Genomic DNA, 25,481 nt, shown 5'->3' with positions numbered 1-25,481 from the left:
TATACCCATGTACAGATGGGTAAACTGTAGGCACAGAAAGGTTAAATCACTTGCCCAAGGTTACACAGCAACTTCGTGGCAGAGCTGGGGTCGAAACCCAGGAGTACTGTCACCCGAAAAATCTGCAATGACTTTTAGACCGTGGCCACTTTTCTACGCTCACTGTAAAACACCATCTGACAAACACAGCTTTGCACAAATCCAAACAACTTCGCGCATTACAAAGTGCCTGGTTTTCAAACAGTTGCCTTGCTGCATGTGTCCCAAAGGGATGGGGAGGGGAAAGGAAAATTTATGCCCTCAAATCATTTTGTCTGCTTTGCAAGGTTTTGTCAAACGTTTTTGTTTCGGGTTGGTGTTTAGTTTTTCAATATACAACAGGAGAGTCCATGTTATGTTATCAACAGCATCACTTTCCAATTGGGTTCTGTGCATGCCTGAATATCCACTAAGGTCCAGATGGTTTACGCTGATTTATTTTGATTGTCACCAATTGCCTCCCTCCTCATCAGCAGAGAGCCAGTGGAACATATGCAGCGATCTGTCACCTCATTTTCTCATTTTTCTCATTATCCTACTGTCTGAGCTTCAAGTAAGGAAACAAGGGTTGAACACAGGCAATATCTAGCACAGCAGGAAGGCTCTCCTACCTTTCTTCACATCACACCTCGACAGAAAAGAGTCACCACACCGTTATTCCCAAATTCAAACACAACAGAACAATGAAGCGATTCTGAACGTGCTCATGGAGATATTAAGTGGATTGCAACAATCTCTAGCAGGTACCCAAAGGTCTGGAAATGCGTTCTGCACACAGTGAAAGGTTTGCCCACGTCTATTTGGGATAGCCTCAAATCTTCTCATTCAAACCAGGCTGAGATTCTCTGCACCAGAATACACCTGAGCTCCAAGGAAAAATGAAAACCAGCAATCAGAACCCTGGGAAAACGACCAAGCCCAAGGCCCAAGGGCTTGAGACAACTGCCAAAATAACAGCATGCAAACTTCAGCAAGCAAAGGGTACACAACGGAGTTCACATCGTCCCTACCACCCTCCACCTCAGCCTCTGTGGGGATTGGCAGAGACCTTGTTTTATTGTGGTTATTTGGGGGTTTTGTTTTCTGGTGGGTTTTCTTTTGCACGACCACGTTCGATCTGAACAGAACCCAGAGAAAAGCAAACCCAGTAAAAGAAGAAAATATCCCTAGAAAAAGCCTGTCTCCACAATTTTCCGCTGACTCCGGCAGCTTCCAAATTGTCTCCTGCCCAAGCTGCCCAGCAAGCAGGCACTAAAAGGTTTTGCAAATGCACAGTAGTAAGTTTTCCTTTTCAAAGCACCTCTGAGCTTCAATGGAATCATGCTGGATGAACCTCAGACCACATTTTCTTCAGGAGGTTTAGTCAGGTGTGCGGGTGACAGGTGGAACATGCATTTCTGTGCAGGGGACGGAGGGAAGGGTAAATTGTGAAGTGATTCTTGTGTGTACAGAAATATAGCTGAAGAGCACAGGGAGATTGTGCTCTGAAAGTCAATAGCAATGCTCCCCTGATGAGCCAGGCTTTAGCAGACCATTGACTAAAGCCTGGAATTAATTTTGTCCTTTTTCATCCAGTCAGCTTTAAATAAAAATACATGCAAATGAGTGCTGACTTTTGGCAGGTGCAGAGAAGGACGGGGTGAAGCAGAGAATTAGCTCCAATCTCAAACACTGAAAATATATATATTTACACTCAAAAACGGTGGCTCACTTGCAGTTTTCACTGGTAATTATTCAACATTGGCTCCTCTTCTGCAGTTCAGGTTGGAAAAGCTGCAGATAAAAAATGCCTTGTGTGGGCGGCAAAGCATGACAAGGGCATGGGCAGGGACCTTGTAATTCCTGTATTTCCATTGTTGATTTGGTCTGATCTGAATCATTCCTGTCTCCGAATTAGCTGCCTATGGTTGTATAACACTATCACAGTAAAAATGCCACCCATCTGACATGGTTGGAGGGATGGATGGGTTGACATCAGAGCGATAAAAGTGACGCTGTTTGCAAAACAACCTCAGCAAAAAGAACAGAGTGAACTGAAAAACAACTTGTCCATTGAATAGGGCAGAAAGCAGAAAAATGCCAGATTGGAGCTGACGTTCTCCACCACGTCCTGAATCCTGGTCTGTGGGCACAGAGTTACATATTTATTAGCAAATTAAGCACTTCCAGGATCCATTCTGGCCACGAGGCCAACTGAGAAGTGCTGGCCCCAATCACACTGCTAAAATCTTCCACCCCTGATGCAGAGCAGCTGCATCCAAACTGCTGGATGGGGATGGTCTCTGGCCATGCCTGGGGAAGGTGTGCCCGAGTCCAGGGCTCGTTGGAGTGGGTCAAAACCATGCCAGGGAAGGTTTGAACAGTATAACAGTCGGAATGGTGGAGCCCTCATGCCTCAGCTTTGCCCTGGCACGGCACAGTTGGCTGGTTTAGATGGTTCCAGGGTGAATCCAGCAGCACAAACGTGCCAGAGAAGTTGCCCGCTGATCTTGTGATGTAAATAAATACAGGCTCAACCTTCTCCATGGCAGTTTGAAAAACTCCTCACTCGGTATCTTCTGGCAAGAAAGTGGGACATGATATAACTGAGCTACCAGGGGTAAGCTGAGGAGTTAAAACCAAGGTGAAACCAAAACAAGTCATTGACTATCCTGGAAAAAGTTCACAGGAAAAGTCAAAGGGCAAAAAATAAACAAAACAGGAGGAGAGGTCTAGACTCAGCACTGGGATTAGTACCAATAAAGAGCTGGGGGTAGTTTTCCTCCCTGAGCTTTTGGCTTGGCAAAAGGCGCTGTTTGGCAACAAGATCACAGGTAATCCCAAGAGGAAATGGTCACCACCCCAAACTGTCCACTGTGAACTCGTTGGGTGTAGTGGCAGAGCACGTGCTTTACGTTAAGGCTGTAATGGAGTCCTTGAAAAAAGAAATAGTTCTTCAGGGTTGACACAGGCTCTCACTGGAAATCCTTTGCTCCATGAAGATGCCAGTGGATGTCATTCAAAGAAAGGATTAGAAACAGAGGCAGAAAGTTTATGCAACCAAGAGTAATGAAACAGTCTTAACACGCAGTGGAGGCCCCTGCCTTTGTTGTTATCCATACTATGAGCCACGAAGTAGGAGGACTTTGGAACAGGGATGTGTCAAGCCCTTAGTTAAGCTGGTTTGGTTGTGAGAAATTAGCACTGCATTGAGAAGTAAGGACACTTCCAGAGTGTTTTGCCCCTCCGCTCCCATCACAGGAGGGAGAGGACAGCTGTTGGTGTGGTGGTGTGGAATAAGATCCTGTTCCTGAGGGAAGGCAGGCTGAAGTTGCTCATGAGAGGCAACACTGGAGGGTCTCCTCCTCGACACCTGGTGACACTGTGCCATGGTTCGTTGGCTCCTTTCACTGTCCTGGTGTGAAGCGGCAGCATCCGGCGGTTCAGTGGGGCCAGTGACTGGGATCCCATCTCCAGACCTCAAGGGGGACAAGTTTGGGGAGAGGGACCTTCTCATGGTGCTTTTGAAAATAAGGATGCTATCTCCTGGAAGAGAGGCCTCCAGGGAACATCAGGGTTGTTTGCCACCCATTCCTTTCTCATGCTTATGCCAATGATATGCAGATTGCAGAGGAGAGCTCTTCGTGGAAGGACCAAGGAGACTCTTTACACAGGGAATTGGATCAGCGTTAAGCCTACACTTGCATTAAAGGTAGGTGAAAAGAAAGTCCTGGGAGGAGAAAGGCAGGCCTGTTGCTGGAGGATGGTCACCTCCATGTTTTTATGACTCAGTAGGTGAGGACAGCGAGTTCACTTCACAAATTACCTTTTTTTATGGAGTCTGATCAGGGAAGAAACAGGGTGAAATGTTAGTAGGACACTTGAGAAGGGAGTGGTTTTGTGACACAGACAATGGAGAAGGGAAATGAAAGCTTTTCACAAATATATATAAGTTAATGTATAAATATATATAAGTTCATGTGTGTATATATATATACACACACACACACATATATATATATGTATTTATGTGCACAGTAAACAAGGGACTGGGAAGTTAGATAGGGAATGACAAGACCAAATCCCTCCCTTTCCATGAAAATGTGACCATCACATCAGTTGTAATCAGAGCCCAGAAACATTTGCCTGAAATGGAGTTTGACTGGGAATTACAGTACCAGTGACAATTTGGCTTCATATAAACTTTGCCGTGTGTCTATAGTTTGGCGTGAGTGAGTCCTGCCCTCCTGGAAAGGGACAGACACCAGTTAAAAGTTTCCTTTACAAAACAAAATGAAACAACTGAAGAAACCCCAACATTTTCTCAGAACACTGCAAAGGATCACTGATTGAAAAAAATGTTTCTCTTCAGGTATATTCAGGCGAAGAAAGCATTCAGCTTCTTTAAACTGTTATATAAAATTGGTACTAGTTCCTTTAAATACTATTATAATTAAAAAAACCAACTGATTTCTCAAATTAAAAAAAAATCATAATCATAATTAAAAAATATCCCCCCCATGCTGATCTCCTCTTCAGAATAGGTCAGCATGGGAGTTTTGCACCGTAGACAGTTACAGTATTTCTGGAATAAAAAATTGCAATTACACACAGAAAATACTACAGCATTCACTTAAAAATACCTCATTTTGTTGTTGTTGTTGTTTTTTTCCCCTCCCAAGTAGAGGGATGGTGGGATTGAAAAGGTGCCCTGAAACGGGATTATTCCTTTTAAAGGAGCAATACTCTCGAAACAGAAAAAAAAAGGGTGTTGTTGGACAGACGCAAACCCGTGATCGAACTCGAAAACAAAGAGATTCCAGCACAGAAACAGAATTGGAGAGATGGGAATGTTCAGACACCGAGCGGGTTACTTGGAAATGTCAAGACAACCACTCAGCCCTCGGCAGGTGACCGTCTGGGCTTTGCCATCGTCGGAGGTGGCAGCATCTCCTTGCGGTGAGAAGGCTAAAGCTAAACCACGATGCTCTCGCTACGCTCTTGGATCTCCTCTGCTTGTTGTTTCTCGCCATGTACTTACAGTAGAGGGTGACACGAGACAGTTTTTTATCAGCAGTTCCCCACATGTACCGAGTCGAAGAATTCTCAGCTAAATCACAACAACAACATCAACGAAAAATACAAAGCACCAAATCATCTCGAGACGTGAGTCAGTTTACAGGTTATTACCGTTTGAAGAAGTTTGTTGGTTGTTTTGTTGTTGTTTGTTTGCCTTTTTTTGTTTGTTTTTGTGTTTGTTTTTTTTTTAGATCCCGACTTTTCATGTTTTGTTTTCCTTAAAAACAAAACAGAACAAAAACAAAAAATCAAAACCCAAAAATCCCCAAAATGGAACGAAAGGATGCTTTACAATCACTTTAAGGCTCGCACTGAATGAGACATGACAGGTCTTACACGAGATTACAAATAATACATGTATGCCTTTCACAGCCTTAAAATGATACAGTAGGTCAAATTATTTTGCCAGTCACTGATCAAGTATTGTGCCTTTAAATTGACTCGCTTTTTGCTACTATGCTGAGTTTTATTATTACTGAAATAATTATTATTAGATATGTGTAAATGGACTTTAGGAGGATGTTTTTGGTACGTAATTTCAATAATTCCGTATTTTCCAGAATTCAAGGTGGCAGGCCTTATTCTGGGCTCAGGCTTTTGGTATTTGCTCCACTGGAGACAGTGGTGCTTTAGCACGTGCAATTGTTGGAAACAAGATCAGATCCATCATTATCACACTAATCTGGTGCAAACCCACCATTCCACATGATCCATTTCCACAAGGAAAACGGTTCCATGGTGGGATCGCGTTCATAACACAACTCGGTCAAGGCTCACAGGCTTGGCCAACTGGTGCTATAAATTCCTTGCCAAATTATCTTACAGACCTGATTTTGTCTTTCAGCTGTTGGAAAAACCAAACTCCATTAGGGGTGTCTCAGCTTTGCTTTCTTATCTTTAGACATTTGGGTTTGGTTATTTTTCTGATAAATCCAATAAAAGCAACGGGATTTTTCTTTTTCATACATTTCTCTCTTTTTGTTGTTGTTGTTCATTTTTTTTACTATTTTTTTAAATTTTAAGGTTTGCATTTCAGTTGGTTTTTTGGTTTTGTTTTTTTTTCTTTTTTTTTTCCTGGCATATAATCATCAAAGAGTTTTGCATGAGAAAGGTGACAGTACTTAATGAAACTCAGCACCTAAGGGCATAAGGCAGTTGTAGGTTTGTTTGTTTGTTTTTTTTATTTTTCAATCAGCACCAATCCCATAAATAATGTTCTACACTTGGTGTACGGTATAAAACTGATGTGGAGATGCCTCCTTCTCCACCTGTGAATCCTAGGTGTGGAAGTTGAAATACTGTTTCTTGTGTGTAAAAAACAAAAGAAAAGTTTTTCTTTTTGTTTTTACTTACAAAACATAGAGAATATCTTTTTTTTTCTTTTTTTTATACATACAGCAACCAGAAAGAAAGCTTATCTGAAGGTTTGTGTTTGTTTCATGATCTGTGTTTACCGTAAACAAAAATAAGGTCCCCTCTTTTACTTTTGCTTTAAGGAGCTTTTAAAGTGAAGATTCATATTGTAGCAACTCATATAAGAGAGGTCCATCTCTATACCTAATACCTACAGCTGTGGGGGTGACATATTGGAGGATGTTGATAGTTCTTCTTAACCTCCTGTCTACAAAATGAGCATCCCATGCAGGATATCTTTTTCTTGGGATGTCAATCTTAATGAGAGGCCCCTCGGGTGGGTAGGGTCGCCCAGATGGAGTAGATGGAACCATTGCTCTCACCTGGAAAACGGGCAAGCAAGTGTCAGCTGTGAGTTCCTCCTGTTGCTCCGTGACCGCTCTGGTGGGCGTAGCCTGGGCCCCCCGGTACCCAGGGGTTTGGGGCGCCATGGGCTCAACATCGGGGGGCAAAGGAATGCCCCAGAGCAGCTCGGCGCAACAGGAGCTGACAAGGATCTTAGCTCTTGGCCCCATGGGATGCAGCACACCATAATATAACAGCATCAAAGCTATCCCAGCAGCAAAGCTAAGAAAGACACAACACAGTGCTGGCACGGCATATGAGTCAGTGGTTTCAGGATCTCTGTAAAAATACCAAAGGAGCGTCAAGGTCGCGTTCTCCGTCAGGACCACCGTGTAATACGCAAACATTCGGTATCGAGTCCGCCCTTCCTTGACATTAAACCAGCAGAAAATGTACACAATCCCTACCACCATGTTGAAGAGGATCTCCTCCCACTTAGACATGCAGAAATCTGTCCCACCATGGATGATCCAGAAAGCCATGGCACACCAATGGACCACTACAAAGATCCCAAAGTAGAGCTGGAAGATGGAAGCAAAGAGAGCAAAAGAAATAACTCGGGATGAGATGGTGAAGATGCGCCAGAAGAGATGGATGAGGGCCCCTCTGTAGCTCATACTCTTCTTGTCGTCCCTAGAGTCCCGAAGAAGCTTGTGATAGGAGGCTAGCACCCAAGCCAGGGACATCAGGGAGGCCACAGAGGACACACCTGCCGGAAGACACACAGATCCACTGGGTTAGAGAGGAGGTTTGGTTGAAAACATCATCTGCTCACTAAATTATTGCATCGGGGGCAGGCTTGGGAGCCTGAAGGTTCAACTCACGTCAGGTTGTCCTTACAGTCTGGAGGAGAGAAATACAGAAATATCAGTGTGGGAATTGGAAAGGATGCTGCATTCAGGAGTTCTCTGACACATTGTCCTGATCTCCAGGAGCCACCGGCTCTGCCTCCCCACCCCAGCTCTTCTCTTTTAATGGGGAACAACCTCTGTGCTCATCCTGATTGGATCCACATTTGAGAATTTGAAATCCAGATCCCATCTAAATGCTTCATCCCAAGTATGAAGGTTGTTTTCTGTAGAAAGGAATCTTATCTTGGAATGCACCACTGCAAGAGCAGGACATCCATGCTCCCTGCAGCTGCATGGATTCTTTCCTATTCTAAAATACTTTTATATGAGCAACATTCCCATTGATTCTGCCTTACTCAGGAATCTCCATTTGCATTTGCCTTTGAGAAAAATAGGCGTTTTTTTTGTCCTATGCATATAAATATATAAACACAGGGAGCATCAAGACTCATCAGTACCCTTCAAATGGTCCCAAAACAAAGAATCTGATCCCTCCAGAAAATCCCCTGCCCTGGTTACAGGATGGACTGAAGACATATATAGGAGGTAGCTCATCTCCAGCCTTGTCTCCTGGATGGACCACAGATCCAAGTCACAGTTGTGTCTCCAGCCCTGTTTCTGCTCCTGGTGTGACCCTCTGAGGAGACCTTGGATTTGGTCCACTCTTGCCCAAAGCACTCAGACCCTGAGGATTGTTCCCATCAGTGCCTGCAATTCCAGCCCTGAGGTCACCCTCAGAAGGCACCCTGTGATATTCCAAAGGGAAATCAGTCTTAACCAACCATCATCTCAACTAAGTCATCATCCCAACCAACACTTAAACAATTTATTTTCTCCGAAAGATAAGATAGTGCCCCACTACACTTCAGAGGCTTTTAAAAATAAAAAAAAACCATTGATCATCACAAGGGTGGATTGAACAACTCATTGAGCAAAGCATCACAATAAAAATTAATTGACAGATTCCTGGGAAAAGAAGGAGTCACTGGCATCTTATTCCTTTGCTCCCACTGCTGCTCACTGCACAACTGTTCTGCAGGTGAGGGAACAGATGATGGACCAAAATCCATGTTTGGGAAGTTCAATAATTTTTGTAGCTATAGTTTGACTGAGCTTTGGCCAAAGATTTGTCTGGGAGCATCACCTATAAATACTAAGGGAAAAATGCTAATGGTTGTAAGCAAAACAAATAATAACACCTTTCTTTCTCTGATGTGTAACATATTAGAAGGTCAGAGAATCATAGGATGGCCTGGGTTGGAAGGGACCTTAATGATCACCTGGTTCCAACCAGCTCTTATTTTAATTTTCCTACCCTAAAAAACCCAAGGAACATCTTTCTGCAGCTACTCAGGGTTAAAAAGCTAAAATGCCCAAACCCCCTAAATTTCTTCTTCTCCTGTTTTCTTTTCTCTCTGCCCACAGGGGCCTGGCTTCCATGGGAATGCAAATAAGATCCACTGGCTCTTCAGACCTCACTCCATAGACTTTATCCTCTTTTTGAGGAGCCCACCCCACAGTGCAGTGGGATTAGATTTCCCTCCTTCCAACCTATCTATGTCTGGAGCAGAGGTGATGAGGAAGGTGGCCAGGAAGGATGACAGAGCTCCATCTCTGCCCCTCATTGGAATTCTCACAGCCTGCAGGTCCACCAAAACTGTGTCTTTCCATCAGCTTATCTCTCTGAATCTTTTGCCTTTGGACTCACAGCTGCTTTAGCACTTCTGACTAAATTAAAAAAAAAAAAAAAGCCACAAACCAGTAAGACCAGTGGCCTTATCAAACAGGGAAGCTTGAAGCCACCAGCTTTAAGAAAACCATGATTTCCTCCAAGTTGTAAGTCCTCAATAAGAAACAATAGATATGGGGCTTGGGGATTCTAATCACAGAATAGTTTGGGTTGGAAGGCACCCCTGGAGACCATCTGGTCCAGTCCCCCTCCCAAGGCAGGGTCACCTAGAGCAGCTGACACAGGAACTCATCCAGGTGGGTTTGGAGTGCCTCCACAAAAGGAGACTACACAACCACACTGGACAACCTGTTCCAGTGCTCTGCCACCCTCAATGGAAAGAAGTTCTATCTCATGTTGAGATGGAGTTCCTTGTGCTTTAGTTTATGGCCATTGCTCCTTGTCCTGCCACTGAAAAGAGTGGCACCATCCTCTTGGCACCTGCCTTGGAAATATTTATATGGGTTTATGAGATCCCCTTTCAGTCTTCTCTTCTCCAGACTAAACAGGCCCAGCTCCCTCAGTCTGGATGGAAACTTCTGAATGTGAACATCCTCAGCCCCAAGCAGATGTAGATGAGATTTATTTTTAACCTTCCAGATGTGTTACATTTTTGGTAGACATAATTAACAGTTCTGGAAGGCTGAGTGATGCCACACAATTTTAAAGTTATGTGTATAAGTACTGTTTGTTGCAGTATTTTTTAGCTATTCAGTTTAAAAACTTTCCCTGATTAACAGGAAAAAAATTATGTCTTATTTTAATGCTGCTTTACTAGAAACTTGTATATTTTAGTGCTGTTTTGCTAAAAATTTGTTGGGCATTAGGTGTACCTGTACCCTGAAACTCAAGCAGCACCAACCCTCAGGAGACAGATTTGTCACCCTGGCTTAAAAATGTTTATGTTGGGCTCATTTATTCTAGAGTAGAGAGAGGACTAAAATACACCTGAAACAACCCCTCAGTTTACACAGAAAGGCTTTTCTGTAACGTTTTCAGTGAAGAACGTTCCACTAATCACAGCCAGGGCTGTAAATTGTACAGAGCTGAGATTACGTGTGTTGAGTCACTCACATTGCACGGTCCCTGCCTGCTGATAGTCATCTGAACGTCTCTGCCAGTCAGCAGAGAGAGGCAGACACCCCCAGAAAGTGATTCACCCTGTCCTAAGATCCATGTGTGGGACAAGGAGTGGTTGACTCATGCTCCCAAGGTGTCTGACTCCAACCCTTGCCAAGGGCACGCGTGAGCAGAGGCAGTCAGGCGGGATGAGTGCTACCCTCACAAACAGCTCATTGTCTCCCCGTTTGCACCAAGATCTGAGGGAGGCAATGGAGTATCTCCAGATATTTTGACATATTTCTGCCGTTGTTTGAAAATTCAAGAGTCTGTGGTGAATGTGAGTTTTGGCATCCTAGTGATGGACCTGGGTGTAAGGCGGTGAGATCCCATAGGTGGATGTCAGCAGGAAACATGGGGTGATGTGAAAAGTTCTACAGTCCTTCTTACTGCATTGCCACAGAAACTATTCCCTGGCTATTTTATAAAGACTTAAATGACACAGCACTTTTTCTCATCTTGACCACAACTTTCTCATTCCCATCTTTCCCTGTGACATCTTCACACAATTTACAATTCTCACAGACTGTGGGATAAACTGTCTCTTTTTTGACCCTCCACTTCTCCAGACCTTGTTTCTAACCAACTACAGAGATCTCTCCAATCATAACTAGAACAAAAAGTCTTGGAAAGTTGGATCATATGAGAAGTAACTTTTTATTTTGATTATGAGTTTTGCTCATGGTGACTGACGCACCTTCATCTACGATGAGTAGGTTTCAACCCCCTTCCAAGGTTTGTTTATCAAAGGGATGAGGTTGGGTAAAAACTGAAATCACTTCAAAAAAACCACTCCCACTCCTCCCACTCTGTTCTTAGTCTCAGGAGTGGAACATTCCCACCGTGCACAACCACATCTCTGGGCATTCTCAAGCCAGGAGGAGGTCAGCTACTATGGGGCTGAGTCTGTGGGATCTGTCTCCCCCCTACCCCTAACAAGTCAGACTGGCATAGACTAGGATTGTCTTCAAACTGTACAACAGCCTTTGAAGTCCTCCTGTCACCTGCTAGGAAGCAAAGAGTGACTCACAGGCCAAAGTCAGCACCATTGAGGAGTCAAGTCCCTGTTCCCTGAATGACACATCACAAGAATTAACCCCCCAGATCCCTTTAGTGACGAGCCCCAAAGTCCTTATGGTGAGACATCTCCTAACCTACATTCAGCACAGAAAGGTAGAGGTCTATAATGTCCCATTTGACAGATGAAGCACTAAGATTTAGAGGATTTACCCAAGGTCTCCTGTAAAATCCAAGTGAAAGCAGGGAATACATCTTCACATCACAGTGCACTTTGCCAGGGCATTTCAGGCAGGATTCAGTAGAGACTCACCCCAGGGTGTCCATGGTTAAACAATGTCCCTTACATTACTCAGTACAGAATGAAGGCTTAGTGCAACCACCACAGGTGGGAATCCAGCAACATTTGAGATGCTTTGGGATATTCCAGACCTCCACGTGGAGCTGGCAGATGTGACAAACTTGCACACAGAAGACCAGAACATTTTTGAGCTGGGAGCTGGAGTGAGGCAGGGTACTCATGGCGTCTCAAATGATATTAGGTGACGCTCAAAAAAATTGTTTCCTCAGTCATTATGGTCAGAGCTGTCTGAAGGTCATTACTTAGACTCTGTGGTTGTATTGTCTCTATCTCCATTTGAATACAAGGGGAGATTGGACTCCCTCTTTGCATGGAGACACCTCCATCAGAGACACCTTTGTTTAGGTGTCTGAATCTGGAGCTGAACTCAGCAACCGTCTTGAACTGGCTTGATTCTGACTTCTTCCCTCACTAATTCTGCATTTCTCGAGGGGAGCTCGTGAACAGTCCTCAGTGGTGAACACACATGGCACAAAGGATGTGCAACAGCTAATGGTAAAGAGAGGCAAGAAAGCAGTGGGAAATAAGGCAGGGATAAAACACGTTATATTTCTGAGAATGTTAGACAAAGGAATAGACTCCCTGAGAAAGGGAAACAAGAGCCATTGCTTTGGATCATGAAAACATGAGTGGACTTGAGTATAATGCAGGCAGCAATTAGATACCAGAGGAGAGGATTCTGAACCACTCTGAGTTCAGGGAAGCCTTGCTGAAGCTCACAGGGACATGCTGAATTTTATCCTGCTTCAGTTTCCATCCCCCAGTTCCTACTGATGGTCCAGAAAAGAAAAGGTCATCTCAGGTATGTAATGAGGATCTTTGAAAAATCCACATCCACACGAAAGAATCATAACAATGACTCCCCTTAAATTGTCACGGTAGTTTTTAAAGCCCAGGAATAAAAACAGTGCATGGAAAGCCATCCCTATCTATCCAGACTATTCCTGGTATGCAATTACACATGGTTTTACCACTAGTCTAATAAAAGCCGTGGAAAAATAACACGCACACACACACACAAATGAATATTTAAAATGAACAATATACCCATTTTTGCCTTACTTGCAGTGTGGTTCAGCTGAGGAGAGAGGTTTTTGACTAGGGGTATGTACAGTTTTCATCACAAATCCAGCTGCAGGTTGTTGGCTGTCAGGAATTTGAAAGCAGTTGCTGTAGCACATTCCCTAAGTATTTCCTGTGGTGTCTGTCCCTTTAAAGTTGAAAATGATGCCTAAACAGTGCTCTATTTCTTTTTCTTTTTTTTTTGACATTAATTCTCCTTAAGACTCTACTAAAACAAAATGGGAAGATACCAACGTTTCTCCCGGGTGAGCTGGACAGCAAATATTCCGTGTGACACAAACCCTTCCATCAATCCCTGTGCAAAGGCAGAGTTTGTTTAATGCCAAGTGCCACGTCTCAGTTCCTCCCCATTGCTCTCTGCCTGCTCAGGCCTCTGTGCTGTGAACCCTGTTATCGTGTTTTCCCCTTTGGGTGGCACGTTCCTCCCTGGAGCTCAGCAGGAGCTGAGGAACAGGCTTTCATTTTGATGCACACAGAGTGAAAATGCATTTATGTACAAAGGAGATCAAGCCAGACCCTGCTTTTGTAACAGCATTGCCTGAAAGTCTCTCCCCCTTATTTTTTAATGTTTTTATTTATTTGTGTCAGAGTAAAAGGGGTCAGAATCAGACCCCAGCTCTGATTTTCATTGCTTCCTGATGGATTTTGATGCTTGATCATTCTTTATTCTTTCCCATCAGAGGAGGGAGTGACTTTGGTCTTCTTTCCTTCATTTTCCCTCTTTGTTTGTCCCTTTGAACATGAAAAAATGTAGAACAAATAATAAAGGGCTGCATAGGCCATTTTGCCATTCATTTTCCTCATAGGATTTCAGGACACTGCCTTAACCAGTGTCTCCACCAAGGCATTATGGCAATGAGCACTATGAACACAATTCATAAATCTGACCCAGGAATGGCCTCCTCATATCTATGTGATGCCTCTGGACTCTGCTCAGAGCTGGAGTGACCAGGGATGAAAAACCAGAGCTTAACACTGGGAAGACTGGGAAGAGTCTTCCAGTTACATCAGTGTCATGTCCTTAGCTGTTTTCTCACAGAAAATGTTTTGGTTTCATCAGACAAGGGGTGAGTTTCAAATCCTCAGCACCTGCTCCTTTGCTAGGGAGCCCTTCTGAGACCTTCCTTCAAGGAGCATCACAACCCTATTCTCCCCAGGGTCCAACTCCCACAGGAATCAGTGTCATGAGTCCCTAAGAAATACAAAACTGCTGGTGGCTGGGAAAGACAGGAAACAAAGGTAAGTAACTCACTTCAGGGACATATTTCCAAGTAGGTCTGGATAACCAAAGAAGGTCTTCTACTACTGAATCCCACTGGGACTTCCTGACACAAGGCTTGTGTTGGGTGTCTATACAGGATAGTCCATGTCCCAGGTAGAACAAGAAGGGCTCTTCCACATTAGACCAGAGGAACATCCATGTTCCCAAACCTTTCATCATGAGAAAATCCACAGCAAGGCAAATTCTTGTTCACACGGAGAGTTGCCCTCCCACCCCTCGACAGTTAAAGGCTGGCTCCTGTCCTGAAATGCTGCTTCCTGAAACCTTTTCCTTTTGCTAAATTAAGATGTTCTTAATGACCCCAGAAATGCTGAATCCCTTTTTAGCTCCTTCCCCCAGCCCCTGCCTCAGGACAGCCGTGAGGAACTGAGGTCCTTGGGTTCACTGGGGATTGTATTTGGAAAGGACTCTCTTTCCCCCCCTTTCATCCTGCTGCCTTTCAGCTCTCCCCAGTGCCCCTTTTTCTGTGCTGCTGGAAGAGGTGACCAGCCACACTTGTCTGATCTGTGCTCTCATTATCTCGGCTGCTTCTGTCGTGTCTCCTCCTATTCATCTCCTCTGTGAACTCGGGCCCTGCCAAACCAGCTCAGGCCCCGCGGCCATCGAGTCTTGTATCTCCTCCTGGAGTCCAGCCAGCCACTGATCCTTCTGTAAGAGGCACGAGCACCCCAGGCCAGGCAGAAATGGGATGATCTGCCTTCTCTTCTGGATTGTCCTTGAATAACCTCAGCCAAGTGTCAGATCGCCTGTTGAAAACGTTGGATGTCACCCACCACATCAGGACTGGCAAAGCTTCCCCACCCTTTTTTAAAACTCTCATAAAGATCTCCCTGAAGTATCACGTGCTTCAGGGTTTGTCTCACCCAAGGGAATGCTGTCTGGGACATGGGATGAGTTGCACTCTGGAAATGCTCCATTGACTCTACCTGGAGTGTGGATCACAGAATCATAGACAGGGTTGAGTCAGAAGGGATCTTAAAGATCATGTTGTTCCAACTCCCTGCCATGGGCAGGGACACCTTCCACTAGACCAGGTTGCTCAGGTTCCCATCCAACTTGTCTTTGAACACTTCCAGGGATGGGGATCAAACTGGACCAATCAAACAAGGAGAAGTGGATAAGATGAAAAGTACCCTCGGTAGCAAAGGTTTGGCATCCACCAACTCCCCACAGGAGCTCAGGAGAGAGCCCTGAGTACCAGCAAGGTAAGGAGAGCAGAAAGCAGGATTGGAAAACCCTGTTCCTGGCTCCAAGATGAGCAGAATAGCCCACACTGGCTCCTGCAGAGCAGAAGTTGACAGATGCAACATAACATGGGCAAAATTGAGTGACACAACACAATGATTTTATATCACTGAGGGCCAAGCAGGCAAAAAAAAAAAAAACCCAAGACACACCTGATGTGAGAAGGGTGCAATGATCCATCAGAGGACATACTCAAGTGGCATTTCTTAAAACAGCCAGAGTTACCACCATCCTCAAGTGGTAGCAGAAAGATAAAATCCCTCTGTTACATCACTGAGAAGAAGGCTGGTCCCAACAGGCCTGTATGAACTGACCTTATCAGCATGAAATTCCACTATTTGCTTTCCATAATATCCTTATCCCTTTCCTAGGATGCTGACTGCAGGTATCTCAGTTTTCCCCTATTTATTTAGGAAAAAAAGCTGCTGATGCCTGTTCCAGAGCCAAAACATTTCTGGCAGCACTTAGGTCAAATCTTAGTCCTTATATATGCACAGATCTTCAAACAATCCTCATCTCACTTGGATAACCGAGATCTTTGGTCCTGTATAGTGACTTGCCACCAGATGACAGCTCATAAAAAACAGCAGAGAGGAGAAGGACACATGGGAACCCAGACCTGGTGGTGGTATCTGAACCACCAAAGGAGAAACAGAGCCAGGACCATTTGTTGATCCTCAGCCCAACTGGCAGAGTCTGCCATGTCCATACAATTAAACTCTCTCAGTAGTTGTATCCAATCTGCCTCATGGGAATGGTTCCTGGACTATGTGAATTTGTTTTCTCATGCCTGGGAAGCTTTGGGAAAGGGCTGGTTGGCCAAAACTGTTCCAGAGATCAACTTAACACAATCACCTGAGTGCCAGTGCTTGGGCTCCAACACTGTTTGCATTACAGGTATAGACAGAACCTGATCACAGTCCTCTGTTTATCAAAAACATGGTCATATAATCCCCTCCATCATGTTAAAAATAATGTGGAAGACCTGTGGTTCAGCTCCTGGAGATGGAACCTCTCATATTATCAGATTTTCCAGGCTGGGCAGAGTAAATTAGTCCAGGTGGCTTCTGTGTCTGGACAGCTCTGGGGAGCCCAGGCATGGCAGGTAGAGCTTAGGTAAAGTCTAATTCAGATGTGCAGGCAGCTTTGTGCCAGAAATATGTTATTTTAGCTGTACAGGTTTATCCCTCTAGGAATCTGGTCTCAGCTGTGCTCCCAGTTATGTCTGAGGAAAATGCCAGTGTGAGTCCATTGCTAGAGCCAGAGACAAATCCTGCCTTATGGAAAACAGCCTCTTCTGAAGGTCCAGCCAGCCACCAGAGTCTCTGATGGGAGTCTAAGGTGGACTTAAAGGAAATTAAATTCACAAACACACATTTCAGGGGGAGAAATGCATGGCAGGTGTCTAAGACCACTCAGGAATTTGGGGTGAGTTTGGTGAATAATTTCAGTCCTGAAGAAGCTGGAGGCAATCATGGAGTAGGGACACACACACACAACAAGACTAGTCTTACTTTTGGAGTTCCTGTTGATGTGACATTAATTATAATGATAACACAAAGTTATTTGTTTTGAAATGGCTCTTCCATTTTGAATAAATGTTAATTCTAAATGTTAAGAAAAGGTAGAGACAAGAATTCACAACCAAAAGCAGGTTGTTCCACTTCAGTGGATGCTGTTTTGAGGGTGTTAATACAGAACAGTTCTTTGTGATTTTTGGCAAGTAAACCAGAAATCTCATTAATCTTACTGAAAGTGGTTTTGGTGTTGGTGTAGGGCTACATTTGATGGTGTTTTCAACTAGAATAGCTGCTATCACTTAAACTGGGGTTCATGTAGCCCAGTAAGCACAACCCAGCAGTGAGGACTCAGGTTATCTCACACAAGTCCCAATACTTCTGCAGGATTTTCCCACCATGCCCAAGTACATCTTTTCCCAGTGCATCCTCCAAAGGGCATAAACCTCACGAATCTCTGAATCTCATGTGGGCAGGGTGGTCTTGAAGTTGATAGAGACACTCAGAACCAACAACTCTGTCTTCTAATGCCACAAATACACAAAGGAGAGATGGTCTGGTCTGAGCTTGGTCTAAATTCCTCCAGGTATCAATCACCTGGGTTAATTCTGCATGAGAAATGTGCTGGGAAAGCAGCAGCCAGGATTTCCCGGGCACAGATTAGGTTGTTTGGAAATGGAGCATGAGAAGTCTTATATGTGTCTATTTTTGTCAAAAGCTGCATGAATTGCTGCTCTATTCAGGCCAAGGTACCCTCTGCACAGTCATCACTGTAATTATGAAGACTTTTAGTTAAATCCCCGTTAATCTGAAGCCTTTGACTGCTGTCTCAGAATCACACTGACAAAGAACCCCACCTGAGTCTCCAAAAGTGAACAGCTACAGACAAGAGGATGTGAAGCTCCTCAAGACACCCCAAGAGATTTCACTTGAAATGCTCCACCAGGATGTTCTGACAACACCTCCAGCAAGGATTTAAATCTGTGCAAGCAGAGCAAAATCCCTCTTTGCAGGAGATGTTACAGGGCAGTCACAGAAACCTGGTTCAACCTGAAAGGAACACCAGAGAAGGGCACAAGCCACCTCTAAAGGCTTCCATTGATATTTCTTGGTCTACTTTCTGGTTCCCATTGTGCTCTGGTTCCTCAGTTCAGAAATCAGAGTAGTCTGATCCTTGTACCTACACAGACATCCAGATGTTCAGAGGTATCCAAATCTTACCCAAAGCACCCAAGGTGGGAAAAAAGTCAGTGTTAAGCTACTTGTATAGTTGATCTGGAGAGCTAAGCACCACCATTGGCATGGATCTACCATGGATCTCTAGAGGCTAAAGTCACCAAGTATGACTGTGCTGCCCTTGTAGCCTCTTGGTTAGATTTGCAGTTTGCTGTGGTCACTAATTGTTGAGACTTGATTTTTGACCCTTTGCTAATTAAAATAGTCTTTTTGAGAACGACAAGCCAAAAAGACCCCACCCCAAACATGTTATTTCTTTAACTGTGAAGAATAAGAGGACAAAATCCAAGAGGAGTTATTCTTGGAGGAAAAATCACATTGTGCATTCAACAGCTGGTTCTTTATGAAGGACACTTTAGTCATAAGTTTTAGTGGCCAAGTCTTTGCTAAGATTCTTGAGTATATTGAATCCAGCAGAGTCACTTCCAGTTTACATCCCAAAAATGTCAGAATGAGCCTCCTTTACTGACATTTTTCAGACCTAATGACATTTGAACTCTACCATTAGGAACCATTAGAAGAGAAACACATCTTGCGGAACTTCTGGAATGCACCAAAATAGGGAGAAAAACCTCTTGCTAAGAAAAACAATGCATGGTTCCATTTCAAATAAAATCTTTCCCCGCCCATTTCTATGTTCTGAGTAGGGATAGTTGGCATGAGACAACTCAACTCCACAAACACATGCAATAAATGTGCATTTTGACACTGTACATTTGACATTTGTTGCAGCATCTCTATCCTGTCATCCTTTTTTAAAAAATTCGTATGAGAACCACAGCCACCGAGAAGAATGTAAATCTGCCTAAAACAAGTTGATAGTATGTTGCAATCTTGTAAGTAGGAGTAAAACACTCTGAAAAACAGGGGAGAAGCACATCAGTGCTGGAAAGGAAAGCCCAAGGAGTTCTGCTGTCTGCTTTGGAGAACAACCATGAGAATCTCTTTTTCCTTGGCACAGGTCTGGGGCAGCTTTTGAACCTGGGACCCCGTGCCCAGAAATCAGCAGCTAAGCAAAGCCTAATTCTGTTGACTGCTACATCCATTCTGTCTCAGCCTCCAAACCAGGGTGGCCCAGTCCAGAGTGCTTGGTGGGAATGGTTCTTGGCCTGTGCCATGACCTGAGTCAAGCACGGGAATTGTTTGGGTTGGTGTCGGCTGCCAGGAGCTAAAAATGTGCCAAGGACTGTGCTGATAATTGAACCACGTGGTTGACCAAGATTTGATGGCTGTGCTCATGTTCTGACTTGTTTAGATAAAACCCAACAGACTCGTCACCAGATTGGGGAAGCAACATCTTCTGCCAGGGCTTAGTGAAGGAACCTCCTGCTGTAAACACAGCTCCCACGGCCACTTCCTTGGAGACGAGACAACAACAAGGCACTGCTTCAAACAGTCTGTGGCAGCACCAAACAGGGATCCTGCAAACCACCTCGGGTCAATGATTTAGTCTGGACACAGAAAGTTGTCAGGCCATTAGAGAAATAAGTTCATCCCGGTTGTGGAAATGCTTTTGACCTGGCGGGGAAGAGGAAGGAAACTCAGCTTGGTTCACAGTCGCTGGCCGAGTGAAAGCTCTTCATTCAGCGTTTTTGGAGACGTGGCAGCAATGCACACTTTGCTGACCTCATGGTTTATAAACCTTTGATGTTACGTAGGTGGCCTCTGGTGGAATTGCGTCAGCATCACTGTGGGTGAGGGGACTGGTCTCCTGAAAAAGAGGAACATCTCAACATTCCCGGAGAGTGTACAGGACTGGCATCAATGAAGCGAGTCTGGCAGAGCGTTTCTGTGAGGGGGAGTGACAAAGTGACAAGAACGGATGTGGTGCAGCTGGTGCTGTCTCGCAGTGGGGTAGCTGAAGGCACCAGGGACACTGATTTCCAAGGATATCAGCAAGAACCCATTTCTTCCCCTGCTTCCCATGGTTTGAACGCTCTGCAAAGGTCTAAGTGATGTGCAGCAGGCCAGAACTCAGCATGTGAAGTCACGCTCATCCTGGCTTGTCTCCTGGGTCTTTTTGCCTCCTCTTGTGTGTTCAGGATGGAGTTGAGGCTGCCTCTTCAACAGTGTCCTTCCTCAAGGTCAGGCTGAGATCAAACCACGAGCCCATTCCCCTGCTGCAAACATCTCTTTGCACCTTAAGATATATAATGTACATGAGACATGGGCTCCTGTGCTACAGATACAGCTGTGCCTGGTGGGCATCCCCCACCAGTGATCATTTGTGTGGAGACATGGATGTACTGAAGGCACTGAGAGCCTGAGGTTGGTCAAATGCCACTTAGGACAAAAGTCATTTTAGGAGATTTCCACTGACTCAGTGAATCTGCTGCACTCCCAGACTCAGGACTGTCACCTCAAGCTAATCATAAAAACACCAACTGATAGTTGCTGAAGCAAGAAAGTTCTTTCCTTCAATATTCAGCAACTCTGAGTTGCATCAAACTGACCTGTTTCATCTCCATCTCCATCTGGGGTAGAAGCACAGAGAATTCCCTGCCCAGCATCCACCAAGCATCTTCCCCATGTTTCTTTGCACACCCCAGTGGCTGTGTGCTCCCTGTTTTTCCAGAGGCAGCATGACACGAACCCCAAAGCTGCACACTTAAGCAACCTGAAGACAAAAAGAGTTGAATTTCCATGCATTTCACCAGCCAATCCCACAGCAGGGTGCAGCCACCTTTTCCTATGCTCTGATCAAAACCTGCCATGAGAGGAGTGTCTCCAAGAAAGCCTGCAGCATGGAATTACCCAAAAAAGCTTTAATTTCCTGTGTGGAATCTGCTTGACGTGCACTCCCCAGGAGCCTGCGGCGTAGGGATCCTCCCCAGGACCTCAGGCTACTCCAAGCTCTCTCTCCATGCCTCAGTTTCCCATCTGCCCTGCAGCTCCTGGGAACAGCGTGAGCTAATGCTTGTGTGGCGCTGTGATGATGTAACCCCTTCCCAATGACTACCACAGTCTGACAAAGCCTAAATTTGGCAGCACTGGCCGAGTGCCAGTGCTGTCCCGTGAATGGTGACTCATCTTTATTGGCTGTGCCGTGTCCTGTGTGTGACGGTGACACGTGGTCCGGAACAGAAGGGGTTTCATCAGCGCTCCAAAAATAAGAGCCAGAGACATGGCAAGGTGGTGGACGGGGAAGCTGCAGGTGGGGATGGGCGGAGGGATGACGTCTCTCCTTGGGCTGGCTCCAAAGCCCATTGGAAAAAGAAAAAAAACCCCATCACTGGCTTCCAAGGATTCTGGATCCGATCCTTCCCCGCCGAGCTGGGACAATATGGCTGATGATAGGGCGAGCTTTCCCATGCCAGCCCGCCTCAGGCATGGCCTGCTCTCAGCATGCCAGAGCAAGGCGTCCTCAGTGCCCACTGCCAACTGTGGAGATGGCTTTTTGATGCTGCTGGGAGCTGGCGGGGCACCAGCGACTCGCTTCAAGCAGGGCACCAAATTGCTCCCTGTCATCCGGCTCTGGTGACGAGGAGGGAAGGCAGGAGCAGAGCCATATGCCCCAGTCTGGCAAAGCACTTGAGTCATATGAGTGGCCTCCCAGGCGAGCTGCTTATGAGTTCAGAGCTATTTGGGCATTTTGTGAGGAGCCTCCTTGGTCTGCTGGTGAACATTTAAAGGGAAACCGTGGTGGAATCAGGACAAACTTTCAAGGCAGATGACCCTGGTTCCTCCCTGCCAAGCCCCTTCAGCAAGAACATGACTGGTGGGGTCCCTTGCCCACATGGCAATGAGCAACTGCTTTTCTGCTCATGCCTCTTCTGTCACAGGGAAACAGGGATGGATGGATGATGGATGTCTCCCACTTCTTCTACTCCGCAAGGAATGGCATAAGAAAAAGGGAAAAAGAATATGCCTCCAGCTCCTTGGGCAAAGTTATATAGCATCTCTTTTCCTTATGATCTGTCTTAGAGCCCAAGCCAAAGCCCAGAGTGTGACTCTGGTAGACCTTGCCCCCTCCACATCTCCTCTGAATGAAGAGTCTATGAAGGAAAGACTCTTTTAGTCACACATTGAAGTTTTCTTGGTGAATCTCAGGTAAAATACACCAGTCAGAAAGGGAACAAGATTTCTGTATGTGGAAGAAAAGTACTTTGCTTGGGTTTTACCCATCCCAAAGGGAGTCTGCAGATGCCATGTTGAATCTTCTTTGTGCTGAGCCCTGTGGAGTCTGACACCTGTGTAGAAAGGGTGGCCCTCAGCTCATCTGTGATGAGTAACTGGTTACTCCACAAACTGGGACAATTTTGTGTAGTGAGGTCACAGGGACTGAATTTGGGGGTTTGGATTCATGTTTGAGCACTGTTGGAATGCATTTATTTAGTTACACCCAAACCGAACGACACCTGTGGAGAACAGGCAGCAACACCCCACAGCAAGCACTTTTCCCTACACATCCTCTTCCATCCAGCCTGGCATTTCCCACCCATAGTGGTGTTTCTCTACTAAGAATTAAGTGTTTATCTGCAGGGATTGTTCTCCAGCCCAACACACTCTGGTCCCATCCATATCCCATCTCCTGCCATTCAAGGCGGTTGCATCCAACTACTTGCTGGGAATGGTCCCTGCTCTGTGCTTACTCCCAAGCAATCCTTGGAGATTTTTTGGCTCAGAGACAGCTGGTCCAAGCCAAAACCATGTCAGACCCATTCCAGCAGGGCAGCAATGGTAATGATGGAAGTCCACTGCTGGGTGCCATTTCTCCAATGGATGTACCTGCTCAGCCCAGGCCAGCAAGAAGGATCTTGCACTGACTTCTAGTGTTCCCTCAAGAATGGAAATGGTGAAAAGGATGGAATTTCAAATCTGATGAGTCTCTTCTACATTTCTAGTGGAGACACGGGAACTTTAGTCACTTCGGTTACATTCAGGCCAGTGTTATGTCATTTGAAAATCACACCTTTGAGCAACTAAAGGCTGAAGGTCTCTTTCTAACTCGGGTGTCCCAGCTAAGAAGATTTGTTTGATCTTTGGGGCTCGAGTAAGAAGTAATTCATTCATGTGTTATCCTTTAGAGATGGCCTTGGTTTTAAATCTCAAGCCATTCCTCAGCAAGTCATGGTGCCTTGAGATATTCCCTATCCTATGATTATCCCAGGACATTTCACACAGAAGGCAGCTCACAGCACATCCATTATTCACAGCATATTATTGGTTAACTATCAGCCTGTCAACGGGGAAGATGAACTGAGAAATTTATCTCCACATTAGACTAACTCATTATCACACAGGAATCTTCTCACTCAAGTGCAGCAGGGTTTAACTTGACTTTGGCTCATCCCAAATCCACTCAGCTCCACCAGGGATGCCTTCTCTGGGCAGTGAGACATCTAACCTGCTGCTTGTCCTTCAATACTCTGCAAGATCAGTTAAGTCTTCTAAACTAAGTGACAGGCATCTTAGTGTGCCCCTGCAAAGAAGGATCATAAATGATCACAAATGCTCCCCAGACATGATATAGAAAGAAGGAGAAGGTGACCAAAAATAGGACTTTGCTTTAGGAGGGACAACAAGATTTGCAAACTCCACCAGGATAACTCTGCAGCCAGTACACTTCTGTAGCTGAGATATCTGAAACTCCTTTTAGTGCCTAATTTGTATCACTCTGCTTAAAAGAATGACCCAAAAACCCGCTGAAGATAATGTTGCTTTTCCTCAAATATATGAGCAGCTTCACAGTACTTATTGTGGGCTGTGGAGAGTTCAGACACCTTGCAGAATCCTGGAGATTCCAGGACCTTGCCAAATGAAGGCTTACATTGCAAATCTCTTTCAGATCAACACAAGGATTGTAGAGGAGGTGACCACAGCATCAGTGGATGGATGTGACTTTTTGGGGGGGAGAGACCCTATGCTGAAAAGTGCAGCCTCATGCAGGAAGATTCCCAGGGAACTCTCTGCGTAAAGAACTCGTGACATGAGTGGAAAGACGTTTGAGCTCCTGCTTAATCTCATTAAGCCTTAAAGTAGCCACATGAAAAAAAAAAAGTGAAAGCAAACCTCTTTAAGAGGAGATTTATGCCAGGAAAAGCTCCCTCTCACCTCACTGAGGTGAAGTTGGGGTCTCCTTTAAGGTGGTTGTTTCTACTCCTTCCCATTCAGTGTGGAGGAACCGGCACCTCTGAGGAGTGAAGTGGGTTAAGGATGGTTTGTTCTGCAAGAAGTGAGGTGGATTATCTGCCAGGAGTGATTATGAAATGAGGATCTGGGTTGCTGGGCCTTTTCTGTTGTTAATATTATGTTTCCTCCAGTAAATATGGTGTTTAAATCAGAGCAAGTGCCCTGGTTGGTGATGTCCAGGAGTCTGAGAGATGGACATCCTTTCAACCCATCCTCTCCTAAACCACAGGGACAATTAGGGTGAGTGAGGAACAGGGCTGCATCCTCTCCAGTGACCCATCACCTCCTTTACCCTAACTCTAAGGAAAAGTATAAATCCACCACCCAGCTTGTGTCCAGAATCCCTGGAGAAAGCCTTTGCTGGAGGTTGAGCATCTCATCCCACCTCCTTCAGCTGCTTTGGACATGCGCTGATCCATGTTTTGGAGGCATCCTTTTTCCCTTACCTTCTGTTGACCCTGTTTTGGACCCCCACAGTTGTGGTTGTAGCAGATGGATCATTCACAAAGGACCTGCCTACCAATACCAGCTCCTTCCATACGGATATTCAGGAGCTGATGTTGATCCATGTGCCCCAGCAGCCACAGCACAAAGTATTCCAACTCAGGCTGCCAGTGTGCACCTTCTAGGTCAGACCTGCTCACCTGATGGACTACACCAAGTTCTTACCTCTTTGCTACTTTCTGTTCTTCCCCAGGTAGGGGCAGCTAAGCTGAGATCTGGTCTGCCTGGTGCTTGGGACATGATAAAGGAAGGAGTCTTGACTTTTATGAAATCCCAAGGGTGTTGTCTCAAGCTTTACTGAGGCTAGGTCTTCACCTCCAAATCCAGCTCCAGCACTTCTGCTGCTAGTGGTGTCAGAGCATGCAGGGGACTCCCACTTTTGGGTAAAACTCTGTTCTTTGAGTGCTGAAGGAACAACAAACACAGGTTTCACCCAACCCGCTCAGACAGGTACCTCTCAGGGTAAAATGGGTCTTGCAAGGCATGATGAGGCTTTTCTTTCTTCCACTCACCCAGTAGACATGAAAACAAGGAAATTAAACATTAACCT

The 25,481-nt window shown here is 45.2% G+C and overlaps 1 protein-coding gene across 1 annotated transcript in view; it reads right to left on the bottom strand.

Annotated features, from left to right (window-relative positions):
• Positions 1 to 6,160: 6,160 nt before the first annotated feature.
• Positions 6,161 to 25,481, bottom strand: part of XKR6 (XK related 6) — a 180,167-nt gene continuing 160,846 nt past the window's right edge. The window contains exon 3 of the mRNA XM_027697795.1: positions 6,161 to 7,564. Within this exon, the coding sequence (XP_027553596.1) occupies positions 6,600 to 7,564 (965 nt within the window). The 3' untranslated portion in view covers positions 6,161 to 6,599. The remainder of the gene's footprint in view (positions 7,565 to 25,481) is intronic.

This window comes from Neopelma chrysocephalum, unplaced genomic scaffold (assembly GCF_003984885.1).
Source record: "Neopelma chrysocephalum unplaced genomic scaffold, ASM398488v2 Primary Assembly neopelma1_123, whole genome shotgun sequence".
NCBI classification, from domain to species: domain Eukaryota; kingdom Metazoa; phylum Chordata; class Aves; order Passeriformes; family Pipridae; genus Neopelma; species Neopelma chrysocephalum.
The sequence above is the reverse complement of the archived record's forward strand: the minus strand, read 5'-3'. Positions and strand labels throughout refer to the sequence as shown.